The sequence below is a fragment of the Erinaceus europaeus genome, chromosome 3, assembly GCF_950295315.1.
Source record: "Erinaceus europaeus chromosome 3, mEriEur2.1, whole genome shotgun sequence".
NCBI lineage: Eukaryota > Metazoa > Chordata > Mammalia > Eulipotyphla > Erinaceidae > Erinaceus > Erinaceus europaeus.
The window spans coordinates 146,962,486-146,982,879 of NC_080164.1; the positions used below are offsets into that span (position 1 = coordinate 146,962,486).

Below are 20,394 nucleotides of genomic sequence, written 5' to 3' on the forward strand. Positions count from 1 at the left end.
CTCTCCCCCTCTCTGTCTTCCCCTCCTCTCCATTTCTCTCTATCTTACCCAACGACGACATCAGTAACAGTAACTACTATAATAAAACAAGGGCAACAAAAGGGCATAAATATTTTTTTTTAATCGTCGTTGTAGCACAGCTGACAATGTGTTAAAAAAGCACTACAGTGTTAACATTCACATCTGAGTGATGAAGTTACAGGTGGTTTTTATAACTCATTGTTACATCTTCTAAATTTTCAAAAAAAAAAAGTACATTTTATAAACATGGGGGTCTGTTCAGAGGTGAATATTTAAAGAAATAAGATCTGTGTCTAAAATAGGAATGAGTGCTCTTTTTTTTTTTCAGAGAATCATAATAAAATACAAGCTCTTAGTGACCTTTAATTTTTCTTTTTAATTGAGGAAATAGTTTTTAATTTAATTGAGGTAGACCTTTGAATTTTGTAACATGTACCTTAATGCCTAGGAAAGTTTCCCTTTATATTGATTTTAGATTATTAGAAATGTCAATATTGATACACCATTAACCTTACATTTTGAAGTGGAGTCAAACACTGTCATTTTGTTTACTTGCAGACACCAATTATTGGAAATAAATATGGAGATCAACATAGCGCAGCTGGCAGGAATGGGAAGCCGAAAGTCATTGCTGTTACTAGAAGTACTTCTTCCACTTCTTCTGGTTCCAATTCAAATGCACTGGTCCCTGTTAGTTGGAAAAGGCCACAGTTATCACAGGTACATAAAAGCACATCAAAACTAAGCAAATATTGAAGAGTCACTTTTGTTGTTTGTCTGAAAACTTGAAGATTTGGCTCAGTAATGCTTACATTTTGATTTTTTTTTTTTCTTTAGCGAAGAACAAGAGAAAAGTTAATGAACGTGCTTTCTCTTTGTGGTCCAGAATCTGGCCTTCCGAAGAATCCATCAGTGAGTAGTCATGAGAGCGTGTACAATAAAAGGTTTTAAAGACTGTTATTCCATGATGAGGTAGACATATTTCTGTCTCCTTGCTGGCTTTTTCTAGCTTATCTTACTTATGATGAAATGAGCTACCATAGCTTAAAAATTAGGGGGGGGGGGATATCGCCATATCTTTGTAATATTTGGCAGCTATGCTGATTAAGTTTTCAACCAACTAGGCTTTAACAGGCCAAATTAAAACTGTGAAGTGATTGACAGAAGGACACTATGGTGGCTTTTCGGGTATTCATGTCTCATGCAGAATGACAAAGCTGATACATTGCTTTTGTTCTTTTTTGATGGATCAGGTTGTATTTTCTTCTAGTGAAGATTTGGAAGTTGGTGACCAACAGACTAGTCTAATTTCTACCACAGAAGACATAATTCAAGAGGAAGAAGTAGCAGTGGAAGATAATAGCAGTGAACAACAGTTTGGTGTTTTTAAAGATTTCGATTTCCTAGATGTTGAATTGGAGGATGCAGAGGTAAGGATGTGGGGCTCTCTGTTACACTTCTTACAGTTTCAATTACATCAGAAGTAAGGGTTTGATCTTTCCTTTAAAAAGTCAGTGTAAGATCAGGAAGGTTAAACTATAAATTGGAAATTGAATGTGATTCACTAAGCAGAATAAGTTAGAAACAAAAGAGAACTAAATTTTCTTTATCATTAAAAATAAAAAGTGGTAAGGGGTGTTTTTATTTTGTTGTTGTTTTTACTTTAGGGTATATTTAAGCTTAACTGCCTTGAATGAGCTATATAAATATATGGCAAAGTGGTAGAACAACAACAACAAAAAGTCACCTTAGAGTTCATCAAACATCATTTTAAAGAGGGCAGCACTATACTTTAGTAGTCCTTAAGAAAGGTTTGGCTATCTAGAACTCTTACCTATCCAGCAAATGACAGATTCTTCTTCTTTTTTTTTTTTTTTTCTTTTTTTATGTGCCTACTAAGTGCCAAGTACTATTTTAAAATCAGTCTGAGTGGACATGTTCTCTACTCTCGTGTGACTTAAATTCCCAGAGCTTCAGCATTAAGCAGTGATTGATTAAAATAAGCGGAAAGAATTAGGAGTTAGGAACTACATCCCTAAGCCTAGACTCCTGCATGGCTTCCTCTGGGGTTTCTATAACTCCTGTCTTTTCTATCAAACTAAGCTTCTTAAAAGACAGATCCTTCTGGTGACATCCTTCACACTTCTTTGTAACCAGTTCACTCAAAAAAAAAAAAAAAACTACATTAATGAAGTTTATATTAAGCTGATAACTTTTGACCATTCAGATACTTTCTAAATGGAACAATCCAACTCAAAATGTGGATTTATTAGCTTTACATAACTGACTCTAGAGTTAGAAATAGTTTAGATTAGGACTCTACAGAGAACCAGCAAGTCTCTAGACCTCTGCAACTCAGCTTGATTTCAAGCAACAGCAAAATCTTGTCACTGCTGTGTGACCTTAACACCCACTTATAGTAGTTCAGAGAAAGTGAAGGTCACTTTAGAAATGCTCTCAAAGGTGAAGAAATTACTCTCCTAATCTCTTAGTAAATTTCTTGTTACATCTCACTGCTCTGAGTTGGCACCTTTGCCAGTTTCTGAAACAGTGACTGTGGGAGTGAGAATTGTGGTTGCTTTGGTTATCGAAGGATATTTGAAACCTATTCCCAAAGCTGAGATCAATCCCCAACACTACAGTCTCCCCAAACCAATTATTGCACATCAAATAGATAAAAGAAATAATCTTCCTTTTAAAAATAGTTAACTTATTTTTGAGAATCCAAAATGGCTAATCAGGTATAAATACTATATCATCAATACATCTTTTTCCAGAGAACTTAGCCACTCAGATGCATTCGTCAGTTCCATTGAAGGATAGGATATTGCCTTTGACTTTTAGTAATTGTAATTCTATCTTTAATTCAGTAACTTAGAGAGAGTGATGCTGATTTATGCATCTTAACTAGCCTAAATCAAGTGATAGGCAGTTCCTAAATACCAACATTTAGCTCAAATCATGGGGACAGAAAATACTTTGGAAACAGAAAATACTTTGCTACAAAAGAAACTTGAGTATAACTTCTAAAATACTCCCCTTATGACCCCCCCCAAAAAAAAAAAAAACTGGAAAGCCCACAATGTATATTTCACCAAATATTTGTGATAGATTTGTCATTATGACATGTTATGCTACCTTAGTAATGTTTGGCATAGGTTCTAGGAAGGTGGCCTTTCAAACTCTGATCAGCAGAGATAGGACTTTTTGATAGCCTGAGAAACAAGGAAAGATCTAAGAACGAAATGCAAAGAACTCTGGCCACCTTTCTTAGCCAGAGCAGATCTGATTATTGTTTATCAGTTTGGGATAGATGACATCTATTTTAAATTTCATTTGAATGGAGTATTTGCCTCCTTTGTTCTAAAGACTTGGAAATCTATTTTCTGGACATTCCCTCCTGAGTTAAGGAATACAGATGAATTATTTTGCTTGCCAGCTCACTACAGTTTATCATATCTGGGCTTAAGGTAGTTTTAAGAGTTAGATCTGGGATGGTGGGCTGCGATGGTCTACAGTGGTAGAGGGCTAGTGTTGTAAGCATGAGGTCCTGAATATCATCTCTAGCACCATATATGTCAGAATTGTGTTATGGTTTTTTCAGTCTCATAAAAGGAGAGGAGAGAGAGAGAGAGAGAGAGAGGGAGGGAGGGTGGAGAGAGAGAGAGAGAAGAGTATCAACTTTGAATAGCAAATCATAACTTAGACAAATCCGTAAGTGGGCGAAACTGAAATTCATCGTATTTCCTCTTGGCCTTTAAATTTGGCAAAGGTTATGTTTTGATAGCTATAATCTTGACTTGAAACTGTTTTATAGTTTAAAGAAAAATTACCACAGAGTACTGTCTGAACCATAACTGCAGACAGAAATAATTGTGACCCCTGTATGTTGTCAACTACATGTGGGCATTTAAGTCAGTTTTGCATTGTATCAAGTATTCAATCTTTGTAATTTTTGAAAAGTTTCTTAAAGTTTGTGTTGCCAAAGTGTATCACAGAAATGTTGTTTAAAGTGTCTGTCTGACTTTTCTCATGATGTATTTTGCATTTTAAAAGTAATTTGAATCACGTGTTGGCTTCCTACACAAAGCTTAATTCAGAGCTTGAATCAGTCTTTGGGCTTGAGAAATCAGTTTTCCCCAAAAGTGTAGCATATATTTAAATGTTTGTCTTCGTTCTTTCTAATTCTGTGTGTTTTCCTTTATGCTAACCAGGAGCTGCAGGTAAGTTGCAGCCTGGTGTTGTGGGTTTTGTTTTCTGTGTTGTGTTTGTCGTCTTTGTGTCTTCATTTGTGTTTGTATATTAGAATAGAAATGGCCGAGAAGGATATAGTTAGTCCCCAATGACACAAAATAGAAAGGACAGAAAATTAAGCTAAGACAGGTTATCAATGAGATATTTTGCTCTCCTTAAGTAAAAATATTTGATGGTATTTTCAAGTTTCAAGAAATTGAAGGGCTGATTGAAACTCTGCTTTTGATGACACATACTTTCTCCATCTTGGTATATGTTTTCCTTTTGTACTATATTTGCTGTATTTTTGTCAGCATGTTGTCGATGTCTTAGAAATCTCTTCTTGCTTTTCCAGGGTGAAAGTATGGACAATTTCAACTGGGGAGTCCGCAGGCGCTCACTGGACAGTATTGATAAAGGGGACACGCCATCCCTGCAGGAGTACCAGTGCTCCAGCAGTACCCCCAGCCTGAACTTGACAAACCAGGAAGACACAGATGAGTCCTCAGAAGAGGAAGCCGCCCTCACAGCCAGCCAGATACTCTCACGCACACAGATGGTAAGGTTACCTTTTATACAACAACAGCTGGTCTCCTTGTCCAGTTACCTTCCAGTTTAGTAATTAGGTACTCTTGGTTTCCACATTTTTATTTCCGTTTGGATAAAGTGCACTCACAAGATTATGTTGACAACAGAGTATTTTATTGTTTCTGTTGTTCCTGACAAGATTAAAAAGTTAAGACTGTATTTTCCTTAGCTGCTGGCACATGGTTATCTTTCTTCTCTCCCAAGAATGCTGGTCTGGGCACTGTTGGAGGCCCTCATTAGAATGATATGTATATTGGGCACCCATGGGAACATCAGCACACAATTCACCTGTTTCTCTCTCCTGTTTATCATGGGCAAGGCAGAGAACAGCTTTGGGTTCTTTTGAGATTGTGTCACATACATGGACATTCTGCCTTATATTCCAAGAGCTAGATGGCAGGAACTTACAATGTGAGCAGAAAATGAAGACTGTGAGTATCCACTGTTCATTCAGAAATAGGAAAAGAAAGCTGAATGCAATGATAAGGAGGTGTTTGGAAGGAGGGCTGGCGGAACACCTCACTTAATAGTGCGCTTGCATCATTTTGGGCAGGATCCAGGTTTGAACCTAGCCTCCACCACACTGAGTGAACCTTTGGTGCAGTGGTGTCTTTCTCACTGACTATCTGAAAAAGTTGGCCTAGAGCAGTGAAACCCCAGTGAAGACCAAAAAGAGAAGTGCGTTGGGTACCTACCATTTTGTGTGTGAGAAGAATGAACCCTTGAGACAAGGTGTCAGTTGATTCATCTTAAACTGCTCTGCCTCTCTTTCATTAACCCCACTTGCTCCACACACAGTCTGCTGGAAAAGCTTCAGCAGTGATTGTTAAATGGCAAGTATTGAGCTACCCTTAGAAAGGATTTAAAATAGTGAGTTTATGGCTGGGTTCCTGTCACCTCTCCTGTTTGGGCATCTCGCACTTGGCCTAGTATGTCTCTTTCAGTTAACCTCCAGTTAAGCACTTCTAAGCTGTTGTTTATAATGACAGCAACAGTTATGGCCTGGGAGGTGGCATAGCAGGTGGTGTGCTGAAGTTGCAATCAGGAAGGTTAGTCCAGAAGAAATTGAAAGCCCTGAGTTTTCTAGAAAGAAAGAAAAAAGCAAAATTGATATACTATGTGCTATAAATTAGTACATAATTGGGATAGGTCAAAAAGTTATTCTAAGAGATTAGAGTAAAGTTGGAAAGAAAAACTGGAAAATAATTCCCAGGCAGTGTTTCATATAATTGTTAAGTAAGGGAAAGAATCAAGATAAGTTCATTTGAATTCAATGGCAAGAAAATAAATGCTGTACAGATAGCATGTAATAAATTATTCATGTTTATGAAAAATCATAGAAAAACATCATTACCAAAGCTTATCTGTGCTATAAGAGAAACTTGCTGTTAAGAATTTTTTTGATTGGATACAGACAGAAATTGAGAGGGGGAAAGGGAGATAGGGAAAGAGAAAGAGAACTGCAGCACTGCTTCTGCGTTCATGAATTTCCCCCTGCAGGCGGGGATTGGGGGATTGAATCTAGGTCCTTGCTTATGGCAACATGTGACCAACCTGGTGTGCCACTGCCTGGCTCCATGAAGCATTTTATTCTTCTTAAATCCAAAATTTTGAGGTTTTTACCCCCTTTTCCTAATTTATCTCAATCACTGACTCTAGCTTTATAAGGAAAAGCTTTTGAGCAAGTCAGGCTAGTAACTATATGGTTTAGTGACTTCTAGGATTGAGTATATTCCACCCACCCAGCCTGTCTGTCTCTTTCCCTAGTGGGGCAGGGTTCTGGGGAAATCGGAGCTCCAGGACACATTGGTGGGGTTGTCTGTCCAGGGAAGTCTGTTTGGCATCATGCTACCATCTGGAACCTGGTGGCTGAAAAGAGAGCTAACATATAAAGCCAAAGAAGTTAACTAGTCATGAACTTAGCTAAAGTCTTGAGTAGTACAGATGAAGAGTTGGGTGGTCTCTGTTTTGTAAATAGTTAGTAGGCATATTTTAGTTGTATTCCAAAGGCTATGCTAGTTTTTGTTTTTGTTTTTGTTTTTGTTTTTCCCCCTGAGCCTGAAATCTGATGTGCAGGTGGATCCAAGTTACTGTCTGGGGAGATGATGTCATGGCTGCAAAAAAGGACCAGAAAGTTGGATCGGGGAAGTAGCTCCCAAATATGGGAAAGGGGTATAAATATTGTTGGCTGTAAACCCTATTGATTTGATGTGATCTGGGGCCCATATTCAGGTTAGGAGCCTATGTAACTTCTGCATCCCTGTAGATCTGAGCTCACATTCTGTGGTCAGGAGTAGGAACATTCCATGCTGCCCCAATTAAAAAAAAAAAAAAAAAAAATGACCTCCTAGTGGCCCAGTGGATAAAATGTTAGACTCTCAATATGAGGTCCTGAGTTCAGTTCCCAGCACTGTACATGCCAGCACTATGTGCTCTGGTTCTTCCATTATTAAGTAAATCTTAGGGGAGTCCGCGGTAGCGCAGCGGGTAGCGCAGGTAGCGCAAAGTGTGAGGACCAGCAGCATAAGGATCCCGGGTTGAGCCCCTGGCTCCCCACCTGCAGGGGAGTCGCTTCACAAGTGGTGAAGCAGGTCTGCAGGTGTCTCTCTCTGTCCCTCTCTGTCTTTCCCTCCTCTCTCCATTTCTCTCTGTCCTATCCAACAACGACGACATCAATAACTACAACAATAAAACAACAAGGGCAACAAAAGGGAATAAATAAATATAATAAATTTTTTTTTAAATAAGTAAATCTTAATAAATTAATAAATAAAACTGAACTCTTGGTAGTCTCTACTTCATGCTGCTGCCTGCTAGGCCGATAATCCATAGTAAGTGCTTAGCATTAAAGTTTAGCTCTCATGAATGCCCTTTAAACATGACCTCAATCATAGTAGTGGTGACATAAAAGAAGAAATTTGAAGTTACTTTCTCCTGATAGGAAAGTAATTGGCTTTTGCCTTTGCCAACTCCGAATCGTGGACTTGATAACTTCCATGTTAAATACTGACCATGAGAAGTTTATAATCCTGCTTATAGGAACAAGTTGCAGTATTTTCTTTCTTGTACTTAACTACTGCCATTACAGTCACTTTGTTGTCCTAATTTTTTGTCTTGTTGAAGTTCTATGGCATTCATGTCTGTTTAAATACACAGACAGTTTAGATTTTATTTGGCTGCTTCTGACCAAGCCACAGAGGTGAAGGAGCCCCCACCTCACACAGAACACAAAGCATTACCATAGAAATAGGAATTTCACTTCAGCCTCAGCACAGTCACACAGAGGTCTGCCACTGTGCGAGTGTTTGCTTAGCACAGTGTAACATGGAGTGACAGCTTTCTCAGTTCCACTGAGGAGTTAGCTGCTTGCACTGACAGCAGCACCAATTCTGGTAGACTAATTGGATGAGAAAGGTAGTGTTAGGAAGCCAAAGAAACTCTTTATAAGGTCGCAAATATTTCCTGATACAGAAGGTGTTTTGTGTAGCTTTTGCAATCATGACTGGCTCCTAAATACAGTTTTTATTTTGCTGTTTCTCCTTCTAGTTAAACAATGGCTCTGCTGCAGATGAAACCACCACAGACCATCCCGATATGCTTCTGCAGTCTCAAGAATCCACTGGCAGTGCCTCAGCTGAGGAGGTGCTTCACATCAGAGATGAAACCCCAACTTTGGAGGCTTCTCTAGATAATGCTAACAACCAGCTGCCTGAGGTGGGGAGAAAAGGAGGCTGGTGCATGGCCAATCTGGGCTCTTTTTAGCACTCTGTTACATCCCTTGCTTATCTTTCAAACGAGTTTTCAGCAGATACACTTAATTACTTGATTTTTCTTTTGTATTTCTAACCTGTTGGGTTGTTTAATGAGATAGTCAAATCCGACAATTAAAAAAAACGATGGATTAGGAATGTGACCCACAGGTTAAAAATAACCTTGAGTGTTTCTTAATGAGTGTTTTGTGTTGCAGAATGTGATGAGATTAATGTACAGGTGCTTCTCTGGGGGTGGTGAGCATCTTCTGGGCTGCTGTCTTCTTTGAAGGACCGCTTTATGTCTTTCCTGCTCTTTATGCTTTGAATTTGGGTTTATGTGATTGGTGCTATGATTGGGATTAAACCTCAGGGCAGCTGCGTTAGCAGTTGGTTAAATGAAACCTTTTTTAAAAGACTTTGAAACCACTAGTATTATGTTTTTTGGAAAGACCTGTGAGAAGTAAGCCAGATTCCAAGCTAATGACTGATCAAGAATAAGTAAGTATTAGTTTTCATAGTGCTTTTTTTAAAAAAGACTATTATACTTTCTAAGAACTAATTGCTTTAACTATTAGACATGCCTTTTTATTTCTTTGAATACTGGGAGAATACTATTTTTCAGTGTTAACCAAGTTTCCGTAGCTGTTAAAGCTACATTAATGAAATGATTTGATCATATCATCTCAGTAAGTTGAATTCTCAGTCTTAAGTTCTATATTTTTAACATTAAGCAAACATATGTCTAAATAGAGCATTTTGGCTTCCTTATTAGCAGGTTTTAAATGCTCCTTCTATATGGTTGAAGTTTAAATAATTCAACTCAACAGATATTCATGAAGACTTTGCTGGATTCCAGGCATTCTATAAAATGCTAGGAAGATAACTAGTGCATGGTCCCAAGGGAGACAGAAAAGGTTTAAAAATGAGAGAGGGTTGTGAGGTGGGAGAAGGGAGCATTATGATCAGTATGAGAAACTCAGCAATTGGCATGATCAAGGCTTTGTAAAACTCAGAGACTGGTCAGCTATGTGTTGCTGACAGTGTTGACAGTGGTAAAGGACAGGATTCATGGTAATGAATTAGGTCATCCCAGGCAGAAGGACACCATATGAAAAGTCAGTGTGAAATAACATGGTATGTTCAGATACCAACAGAACATTCAGTCTTTCTTTCCTTCTTTCTTTTTTTTTCTTAGAACATTCAGTATTTCTTAAGTACAACATGGGGAAAATAAGAGTAGCAATAAAAAAGATGAACAGATATTAAAATACGAAGCCTTCTATAGGCTATACTTATAAAGACTTATACTCTCTGGAGGTCATAGGAAGTCACAGAGTTTCCAGTCTTCCAAAAGGAACCTATTATATGGCCAGTACTGCGCTGGAGACCTAGGTGGGAATGAATGCAGGGCTGCAGAACATCCTGTCAGCTAGCCAGCACCGACTGAGCTCCCACCACATGCTGGACTCATGGCACTGAAACAGATTCCTGGTTTTCTGGAGGTTAATTGTAGTAGTGGAAATATAATAAACAGGTAAAACAAAATATAAAATACTAGAGATGACTGTCTTGTTTTTAGTACTGAGAAACATTTTAAAAACTCGTTTTCTTTTGTTTTTAATGATTTGGGCTAGACAATAGAAATTGAGAAGGAGGGGAGTCGGGCTGTAGCACAGCGGGTTAAGCGCATGTGGCACAAAGCACAAGGACCGGCGTAAGGATCCCGGTTTGAGCCCCGGCTCCCCACCTGCAGGGGAGTCGCTTCACAGGCGGTGAAGCAGGTCTGCAGGTGTCTGTCTTTCTCTCCCCCTCTCTGTCTTCCCCTCCTCTCTCCATTTCTCTCTGTTCTATCCAACACAACGACGACATCAATAACTACAACAATAAAACAACAAGGGCAACAAAAGGGAATAAATAAATAAATAAATATTAAATTAAATTGAAAATTTTTTTAAATTAAAAAAAAAAAGAAATTGAGAAGGAATAGAAAAACTGAGGTGTGGGAGTCGGGCGGTGGAACAGCAGGTTAAGCGCACGTGGTGCAAAGCACAAGGACCGGTGTAAGGATCCCGGTTCAAGTCCCCAGCTCCCAAGGAGTTTCTTCACAGGCGGTGAAGCAGGTCTGCAGGTGTCTCTCTTTCTCTTCCCCCCTCTCTTCCCTTCCTCTTTCCATTTCTCTCTGTGCTATCCAACAATGAACAACATCAGCAATAACAATAATAACCACAACAAGGCTACAACAACAAGGGCAACAAAAGGGGAAAATGGCCTCCAGGAGCAGTGGATTCATGATGCAGGCTCTGAGCCCCAGCAATAACCCTAGAGGTGGGGGGGAATAAAAAAAAAAAAAAAAAACAGGTGGAGAGAGAAACCCTTGCAGCGCTGCGTCACCAGCACTGCTGGTGGGGCCCAGGGGCTTGAACTGGTGTCCTTGTGCATTATAACGTGTGCTCAAACAGATGCATGATCCAATTTTTAGGTTTTGGGTTTTTAGGTAGAGCGGAAGAGAGCAGAGATACAAAGGAAGCCTCAAAGAGCTTCCTTCATTGTAGAGAAGCCAGGCTCGCACCTGGGTCATGCACACTGCAACACAACACATTATCCAGGTGAGCCAGATCGCTAGCCTCTATCTGTATTTTAGTAAAGATGCTATGGCCAAAGCCTGGGGGTGGATTAGAGAAGACTGAGATAGAAACTAGGAGGATGTTAGCAGGAAGGGCTCTGAATGCATGGACATGAAAAATATTTACAGGATTTAAAGTTGCACCACAAATGGACACTATTCCTTTCTGTTGTTGGGCAGCTAGTTAATGAGCATTAATTACTACAGTACACATTGCACAAAAGAAAAAGCAGATTAAGCACAGGTGGCACGAAGCGCAAGGACCGGCTTAAGAATCCCGGTTCGAGTCCCCAGCTCCCCACCCGCAATGAAGTTGCTTCACAAGCACTGAAGCAGGTATTTTATCTTTCTCTCCCTGTCTTCCCCTCCTCTCTCCATTTCCCTCTGTCCTATCTAAATATGACATCAGTAACAAGAAGACAACAAAAGCAACAAAATGGAAAATAAATATATAAAAGAATAGATTTCTGTCCTGGAGCCCCGCCCCACTAAGGAAAGAGAGAGACAGACTGGGAGTATGGATCAACCTGTTCATCGGGGAAGCAATTACAGAAGCCAGACCTTCCACCTTCTGCATCCCACAATGACCCTGTATCCATACTCCCAGAGGGTTAAAGAATAGGAAAGCTATCAGGGGAGGGGATAGGATACAGAGTTCTGGTGGTGGGAATTGTGTGGAGTTGTACCCCTCTTATCCTATGGTTTTGTCAGTGTTTCCTTTTTATTAAAAAAAAAAAAAAAGATTTCTGAGAAATGCACTACTGGATATTTTTTGTTCCATATGCCTGTGAGTGGTGTGTAGTTAATTACAAGTTTTAATTTGCATAGCCTGTATATTACCATGGAATTTATTCCATTAGCCCAGAAACACTCTCCTCCTGATACCCAAATGTTAAAAAATATTTTTGTGTTAAAAATAAGAAACATAAATAGAAGCTTTACTTATACATAATGAAGGGCAGACATTTGAAGTGCCCAAAACATAGAAAAGAAAGAAAGAAAGAAAGAAAGAAAGAAAGAAAGAAAGAAAGAAAGAAAGAAAATGTTATTGTGGGTGGGGGTAGGTAGCATAATGGTTATACAAAAAGACTCTCATGCCTAAGGCTCTGAAGTCACAGGTTCAATCCCCGACACCACCTTAAGCCAGAGCTGAGAAGTGCTATGGTAAAAAAATAAATAGATATATAGATAGATAGATAAATAAAAAGTAAGTTAATGTACAATAATTACATGTAAAATGTCAATTTCAAATTGTTACTCAAAAACAGATGACACAATGAACAAAAGTATGGGTAAACTAAGAATAAGGGAGGATATGCAATTAAGAAGCTTCGTGAGTTATTCCAGCAAAGTATTTTCAGAATAACATAGAGAAGAATTAATATCAATAAAAAAAACTGTAAGTGTAGGGAAGTCTCTAGCACTGTTACATAAGCTGCCTTTCCAAATAACTAATGCTTGTCTCCTTAAGAATCACATGTTTAAAAGGGGAAATTTCAAATGGAAACCTTAAATGCAATGTACTTAACGGAAGCACCTATTGGAATAACTAAAGAATGATTGTGCTGTATTATTTAAAACATGCTAATCTGTGAAGACTCAGTGTTTTGCTGCTTTCCCTGCTTAACTAACAACAGACAAAGATCTCTAAGTATTAATATCATTTGTATTTTCCTCCCTTATGTCTGTGCCTTGGATATCTTCTAATTCTTATATCCTGAAATTCTATCATAGTAAGCTTGGGTTGCTGTGACAAAACAACATAAACTGGGTAGCTTAGCAACAATATGTATTGGCCTCCAGGGTTATCGTTGGGACTGGGTGCCTGCACTATGAATCCACTGCTCCTAGAGGCCATTTTTTCCCATTTTTGTTGCCCCTGTTTTGTATTTATTGTTGTTGTCATTTGCTGTTGTTGTTGTTGGATAGGACAGAGAGAAATCAAGAGAGGAGGGGAAGACAGAGGGAGAGAAAAAGACACCTGCAGACCTGCTTCACCGCTTGCAAAGTGACCACCCTGCAGATGGGGAGCCAGGTCTCGGACCGGGATCTTTATGCCGGTCCAGTGCACTTTGCACCATATGCGCTTAACCCACTGTGCTACCGCCCGGCCCCCCAACAATAGAAATGTATGCCTCACAGTTCTGGAGGCCAGAGTCTCAAAGATCAAGGCCAATTCATTTTCTGGCGACAGCCTTCTTCCTTCTTCAACATGGCTGTTGTTTAGCTTGCTGTGTCCTCACATAGTGAAAAAAGAGCTAGCTAAACTCTCTGGCCTCTTTAGTGATCTAACCCCATTCCAAAGGCTGCCTTCCTTCAAGTACTGGGACACTGGAAGGCTACTATTTCAACATATGAAACGGAGGGACAGAAACTTTTAGCAACACATGAGTGTTGCTACCCTGTCTTTGTCAGGACTTAAGAAGACACTAGTCTCAACTGCCTCAACCAATTGAGCTCTTTCCCTTTTTAGAGCGTCAATACTTATCACTTATGATTCTTACCTTCCACTTAACTGTACTCTTCTACATGTTGCTGCCATGTGCCTAATCCCATTCTTAGTTTAACTAATTGTAGTTAGGAATTTATTCCAGAGCACCTAGCTCAGAATCTGGCCAAAATCCTTCATTTTAAATAGATGAATAATAAATCAAGGCCCTGGCTGGTCTAAGTTCATGGGCTCTTTGACTTGTTACGTTTTGGAGGGGAAAGTCCGTTTCCGTTCTCATGGAAAAGAAGTAATCTATTGTTTAGATAAGTAGCAACTAACTAGGTCTAAGTACTGAAAGAAGCTGATCTACTTTAGTCATAAAACTTTGAGGTCATGTCCAAATGAATTAAATTGGTATTCCTACAAATTAAAACTGGTGCTGATGTCATCATGATACACACCTCGGAAGTATTTTTCTTTTTCCTTTTTTTTCCCCCTTAATTGTGGTAGGTCATATACTCAACCAGTATCTATTGAGGTTCTGGTGTCATACCAGGTATGTACATTATTCCTATAATGTCAATAATAGGGAGAGAAAGCCACTAGTGTGCTTTATGTAAGTACACACATTTCCTTTTATTATGAAGATATTTTTATGCTTATTTTCCCTTTTGTTGCCCTTGTTTTTTATTGTTGTTGTAGTTATTATTGTTGTTATTGATGTCGTTGTTGTTAGATAGGACAGAGGGGAAGAAGGGAAGAGAAAGATAGACATCTGCAGACCTGCTTCACTGCCTGTGAAGCGACGCCCCTGCAGGTGGGGAGCCGGGGCTCAAACCGGGATCCTCAAGCTGGTCCTTGTGCTTCCCGCCACGTGCGCTTAACCCGCTGTGCTACTGCCCGACTTCCCACACATTTCCTTTATAACACAGCTTTATTATCATTTATTTAGGTTTAGGAAAAATGCCTCATTTTTAAGTAAATGAACTTATAGGTACAAAAACCTAAGATTTTTCTGAGCTTAAACCCAGTGGTGAAGTCTTCTCAGTACTTAAACCTAAAGTGAGTTATTTTGGAAGCCCTGACCACAAATGTCCAGCTCGTTTGTACCAACAAGGATGTCCTCATTGCATATTTGTCATCCTCCCAGTTCACGGGCAACCCCACAGGACCCCTATTTTTAATAATCTCTACTCTCTCCAAAGACCAGGGGATATAGTAATCCCGCACGATGAAAGAACTGACAGTAAGAGAACTTTGCTTATATAGAATTAGAATAAGAGCAACATCCAAACAGCCAAGTGGTCTAAGTCTCTGTGTTCAGAATTAGAGTATGTGTAAGAGAAGATACTTTACTGAGGTAGGCAGATTTGTCAGCAGATACCTGAACCTGATCAAGAGAAAGTAAAAATCTCCCTGAGGTTTCTGTGCAGCAATAGATGATACATTTTACTTTCAACTTTTTTATACTGATGACTTAAAAAAAAAAAAAACCAAGGGGAGTCAGGCGGTAGCACAGCGAGTTAAGTGCAGGTGGTGCAAAGCACAAGGACCGGCATGAGGATCCCGGTTCGAGCCTTCGGCTCCCCACCTACAGGGGAGTCGCTTCACAGGCGGTGAAGCAGGTCTGCAGGTGTTTATCTTTCTCTCCCCCTTCTTTGTCTTCCCCTTCTCTCTCCATTTCGCTGTCCTATCCAACAACAACGACATCAATAACAACAACAATAATTACTACAACAATAAAACAACAAGGGCAACAAAAGGGAATAAGTAAATATTTTAAAACAAATAAGCAAAAACTATTGAGGGGCCAGGTGGTGGTGCACCTGGTTCAGTGCTCATGTTACAGTGCACAAGGACCCAGGTTCAAGCTGTTGGCCCCCATCTGTAGGAGGAAAGCTTCACAAGTGTTAAAGCAGGGCTGCAGGTGTCTCTCTGTCTCTCTCCCTATCTCCCCCCTCTCGATTTCTGTCTCTACCCAATAATAAACAGAAAAAAGGGGAGAATGATTCTATAGTCAAGGTGCATGAAGTCAGGTGATTTTATAAAATAGGTGTAGACTAATGGAACGCCTTTTTTCTGTGTTGATAAAATTCTCTTAAATGTTTTTAACATCCATAAAAATTTGTTTTACAGGATACAAGTTCAATATTAAAAGAGGAACAGGTTATTACAGCCTTTGAAGATGAAGGGTCATATATGATGCAAGAGCAGCAGGATTCTCTTGTGTGCCAGGGAAGTCTCGATTTAGAGGAAACAGAGATGCCAGAGCCTCTGGCTCCTGGGAGCTACCCTGAGTCAATCTGTGAAGAAGATGTCACCTTAGCTTTGAAAGAGCTAGATGAAAGGTGTGAAGAGGAAGAAGCGGATTTCTCCGGGCTGTCTAGGTGAGATATGGTCTTAATAGACACTATGACAAAGTGGTATTTCCTTTCCCATCTCCTCCCAAATATGGTTCTCTAGTCACCTTTTCTTAGCTGTGTATGATTTAATCTAACCATTTTTAATGGTAAAATGATTTACTGTGATGGGTTCTTTTTCTGTGACATGCACATGAAGAAAAACAAGGAGGCAATTCTACAAGCATAATGACTTCTATAGTTTAATGTGTTGTCAGTGTACCTGGTTACCCTGATCAACACTGCGAAGCTCTCTAGTAAGTATCTTTATAGAAAAGGTAACATTTGGGTTTTGTAATAAAAATCATGACTAGAGTTTTAACATACAACACATGAGGGATTTTCAGTCTCAAGAGATCTAGAATGCTACCGGTGTTTGAAGATATACATGTAGATAGTGACAAAGCTTGTTAACACACTTTGTTCACACTGTTTACTAGTATCTTATTGATTAGGATATGACCATAAAAGTTAACTTTTCTAAGCCAAGTTTTCACTGCCAGTATCAGCATTATTTTGATGATGATCTCACTCTGACCCTTCTCTTGTATGTGAATTGGTACATTATGTCTATAAAAACAGCTGCCGTGGAGCTAGACACTGGCACATCCAGTTGAGCACACCACACATGCTACAAGGTGCAAGGAGCTGGATTCAAGCCCCCGGCCCAGCTTCAAGGAGAACACTTTACAAATGATGAAGCAGTGGTGTATGTTTGTCTCTATCCAATACGTAGATAAAACTTACAGCTACCACGTAGTATGAAATATGCCAATTTAAAACTCTGAGTTACGCATTTCTTTTTTTTTTATTTAAGAAAGGAGACATTAACAAAACCATAAAATAAGAGGGGTACAATTCTGCACAATTCCCATAACCCAATCTCCACATCCCACCCCCTCCCCTGATAGCCTTCCCATTCTCTATCTCTCTGGGAGTATGGATCCAAGGTCGTTGTGGGTTGAATTACGCATTTCTTTATGGCATGTGTGGCTCAAACACTTAATCTCCAAGTCCCAGAGTTAGACACTGATTTGTAGAATGTCCAGCCTAAATGCATCTTCATACTTGTTTTCATGCCCCATTTTTCTTTAAATTATCTCATTGTTAGAGGTACCAATCCTGAGGGAAAACAGCCAAGTCTAGTGTTTCTCCTGCATCAAATCTTAGATTGCTAGTACCCGGTATGTGCTCATGAAGTAGGTGAGTTGATAAGTGTCATGGTTTATACCATACTGCACCTGGCCTCACAAGCTGGGTTCAAGTTTAAGTTCTGTCATTTCTTGTCCAGTTATCTAGCACATTATTTATCTGCCTGAACTTTTTCCTCATCAGCAAAACCGGGATAATAATAGTTCAAAACCTTCACAGAATTACTTTGAGGATTGACTCAATCCAATACAGTACTTAATATAGTCCTTGATACAATAGTGCATGACCAAAACTTTTTAATTGTCATACTCTATGGGCCTATTCAAATAAAAATTCTCCAAAACTGACTGCTTAAAGTGAAAGCTTTCTATGTATTATATTTATTATGTATGTATTACAAATACATAATTTTATTATGTAGCTGGGGGGGGGGGCGCGGGGGGCTTGAACCCAGGTCCCTGTACAATATGTAGCATGTGTGTTCAACTATGTGTGCCACTGTTTAGCCCCATGGTAGCTGTTTTTATAGATATTATATGTAGGTATTAGTGAAAATATTTCATGGTGCTGGCATATCAGGACTTGAGTTATTTTTTAAGGTAGTCTCATGGAATTAGATTTCTAATGCCAAAGATGCTACATATGTAGAAAAAAATACAGAAATTTGCATATGTGTGTTTCCTTGCAGGTCTAGACTTTTGTACATGTTCTAAATTAATGTGTATGCCTGAGTAAAGATTTATGTTAGATGACTTGACACTGTACTGTGTCTGTGTGTGTATATTTTGCCACCAGGTCATAGCTGCCTGCACAACTAATTCACTGCTCCTGGCAGCTTTTTGTTGATTTTTCCCGCCTTTATTTATTTGCTGTAACATAGAGGAATTGAGAGGGAAGATGGAGAAAGACTGAGTCTATTCTTCTAAGATAGTAGTACGGTAACCACTATTTGTGTTCACAGTCAAGATGAAGAAGAGCAGGATGGTTTTCCAGAAGTGCAGACGTCACCTCTCCCATCGCCATTTCTTTCTGCCATAATAGCCGCTTTTCAGCCAGTAGCATACGATGATGAAGAAGAAGCCTGGCGCTGCCACGTCAACCAGATGTTGTCTGACACCGATGGGTCCTGTGCAGTGTTCACCTTTCATGTGTTTTCTAGACTGTTCCAGGTCAGTGAGCTTCAGCTGATTTTGTATTACAGTTGCCTGGTAAGGTTAAGGTTTCCATTTAAAAATCAGGATCTCAAACAATACTTCCACTGATTTTTCTTTTCTTTTTCAGTTGTCCCCAGCCAGAGAAATGGCTCAGTGGCAGAGCTCAGTACTTGGAGCATAAGATCCCAATCCCCAGTATCATATATACCTATGATGGTCTGGCTCTCTCTCCCTCTTGCTTTCATTTCTTATTTATTAGTAAATACTTGGTGGTAACCAGTAGCGTGCACACAGTACTAAGCCTGAGGACCCATGCTCAAGCCCTCAGTCCTCGCCTGCAAATGAGGAGCTTCATGAGTGGAGGAGCAGTGCTTCTGGGAACAGTGGATTTGTGGTACAGGTGTCAAGCCCCAGCCAACAGTCCTTGTGACAAAAAGTAAATGAATATAAACAAATCTTTTAGGAACATTAAAATCGAAGTTTACCCCCACACAAAACATTAGGACTTGCATGTCCCAGGCACCACTTGGCTGAAGCAGTTCTCTGGTTTCCTTCTCTACATAAAATAGATCTTTAAAAGAAAAAAAAAAACCCTAAAATAATATTATTCAGATTTGCATCGTGAAATTGTTGTATTGCTGGTAGACTACAACAATTGCTAGTCCAGATAACTCCTTATAGAAGGCAGTAAGAATAAAACTCCAAAACATCTGATAGATTTTTTTTCTCTAGGATGCGAGCACCATCAGGGATACCACAGATTAGATAAAGTATTGTCCTATTCTTCAAGGCACCAATAGTTAATATTATAAAACCATTTAAAATAAAGTGCTTTTATCATTCATCAGTGCTTTTATCATTGTTTTAAGACCTGAAGTTTTTACCTGATATTAGGCTGCTTCCCATGTAAAACATAGTATGAGCCATCATTTATTAAACTTTATCACATGTGAGGCAGGCACTGGGCTAAAAACCACCTCACAGAGCAGCTCTAGGTATCAGTGATACATTTAGCATTCTGTAGCTAAAGAAGCTAAACCACAGAGGTAAGCCAGCACTAAGGCCACTGTTCCCTGAGCTGTCAGTCATTTCTTTCCTCCCTAAGTAAACTGTACCCATCTTAAAAGACCAGGCCTATATGGAAATTTATTTTCATTGTAGCGTTTCCACCCAAACTTCCAGCTTCTCCCTCTTAGCAAGTGTGCAGCGCTCATTAACTGAAGCACTAATTTATTTCTCTAGTTTCTGCATTCCTACTTGTTTTCCATTTGTGCTCCCTTCTTTCCAGTACTTTTGTAAGTTTCTTGATGCCTAACGTTGCAAATGTTCTTTTAATCATACTGCTACGCTACTGGTAATAGTCTACCAGACGCTGATGTGTGTGTGTGTGTGTGTGTGTGTGTGTGTGTGTGTGTGTGTGTGTGTGTGTGTGTGTGTGTGTGTGTGTGATTTAATAATGATTGGCAAGATTGTGGGGGTAGGAGGGCACAATTCCCAGCACCAGAGTTCTGGAGCCCATCCCTTCCATTGGAGGCTTCCCTATTCTTTTTTCTTCTGGGAGTATGGACAGACCATAGATCTTTATAGGGTGCAGAAGGTGGAAGGTCAGGCTTCTATAATTGCTTCTCAGCCAGAAATGGGCATCAACAGGTCCATCTATACCCTCAGCCTGTTTCTTTTTTTTTTTTTTTGGGGGGGGGGAGGGGTGGTAAGAACCAGAGCAGCACTATGGTACATAAGATGCCAGAGATCACCTGGTTAAGCACACATGTTATAGTACGTAAGGACCCGGGTTCCTCAGCCTGTTTCTATCTTTCCCTAGTGGGGCAGGGCTCTGGGAAGTAGGGTTCCAGGACACAATGGTGAGGTCATCTGCCCAAGGAACTCAGGCTGCTGTCATGGTAGTATCTACAACTTGGTGGCTGAAAAGCATTAAGATATAAAGCAGATCAAATTGTTTAACAATCAGGAACCTAAAGGTAATGTGACTATTCTGTTAATTGATCTTGAGTTTTGAGTGGATGTTGTTACTCCTAATTCA

General features: G+C 39.6%; 1 protein-coding gene across 9 annotated transcripts in view; it reads left to right on the forward strand.

Moving 5' to 3' along the window:
• FRYL (FRY like transcription coactivator) overlaps window positions 1-20,394 on the forward strand; it is a 276,795-nt gene that overhangs the window by 241,889 nt on the left and 14,512 nt on the right. For all 9 annotated transcript variants that reach the window (XM_060188085.1, XM_060188080.1, XM_060188084.1 and 6 more), the window contains 7 exons: window positions 580-741; window positions 859-933; window positions 1,275-1,451; window positions 4,610-4,813; window positions 8,389-8,556; window positions 15,785-16,035; window positions 18,161-18,368. In XM_060188085.1, coding sequence (XP_060044068.1) covers window positions 580-741; window positions 859-933; window positions 1,275-1,451; window positions 4,610-4,813; window positions 8,389-8,556; window positions 15,785-16,035; window positions 18,161-18,368 — 1,245 coding nt within the window. The remainder of the gene's footprint in view (window positions 1-579; window positions 742-858; window positions 934-1,274; window positions 1,452-4,609; window positions 4,814-8,388; window positions 8,557-15,784; window positions 16,036-18,160; window positions 18,369-20,394) is intronic.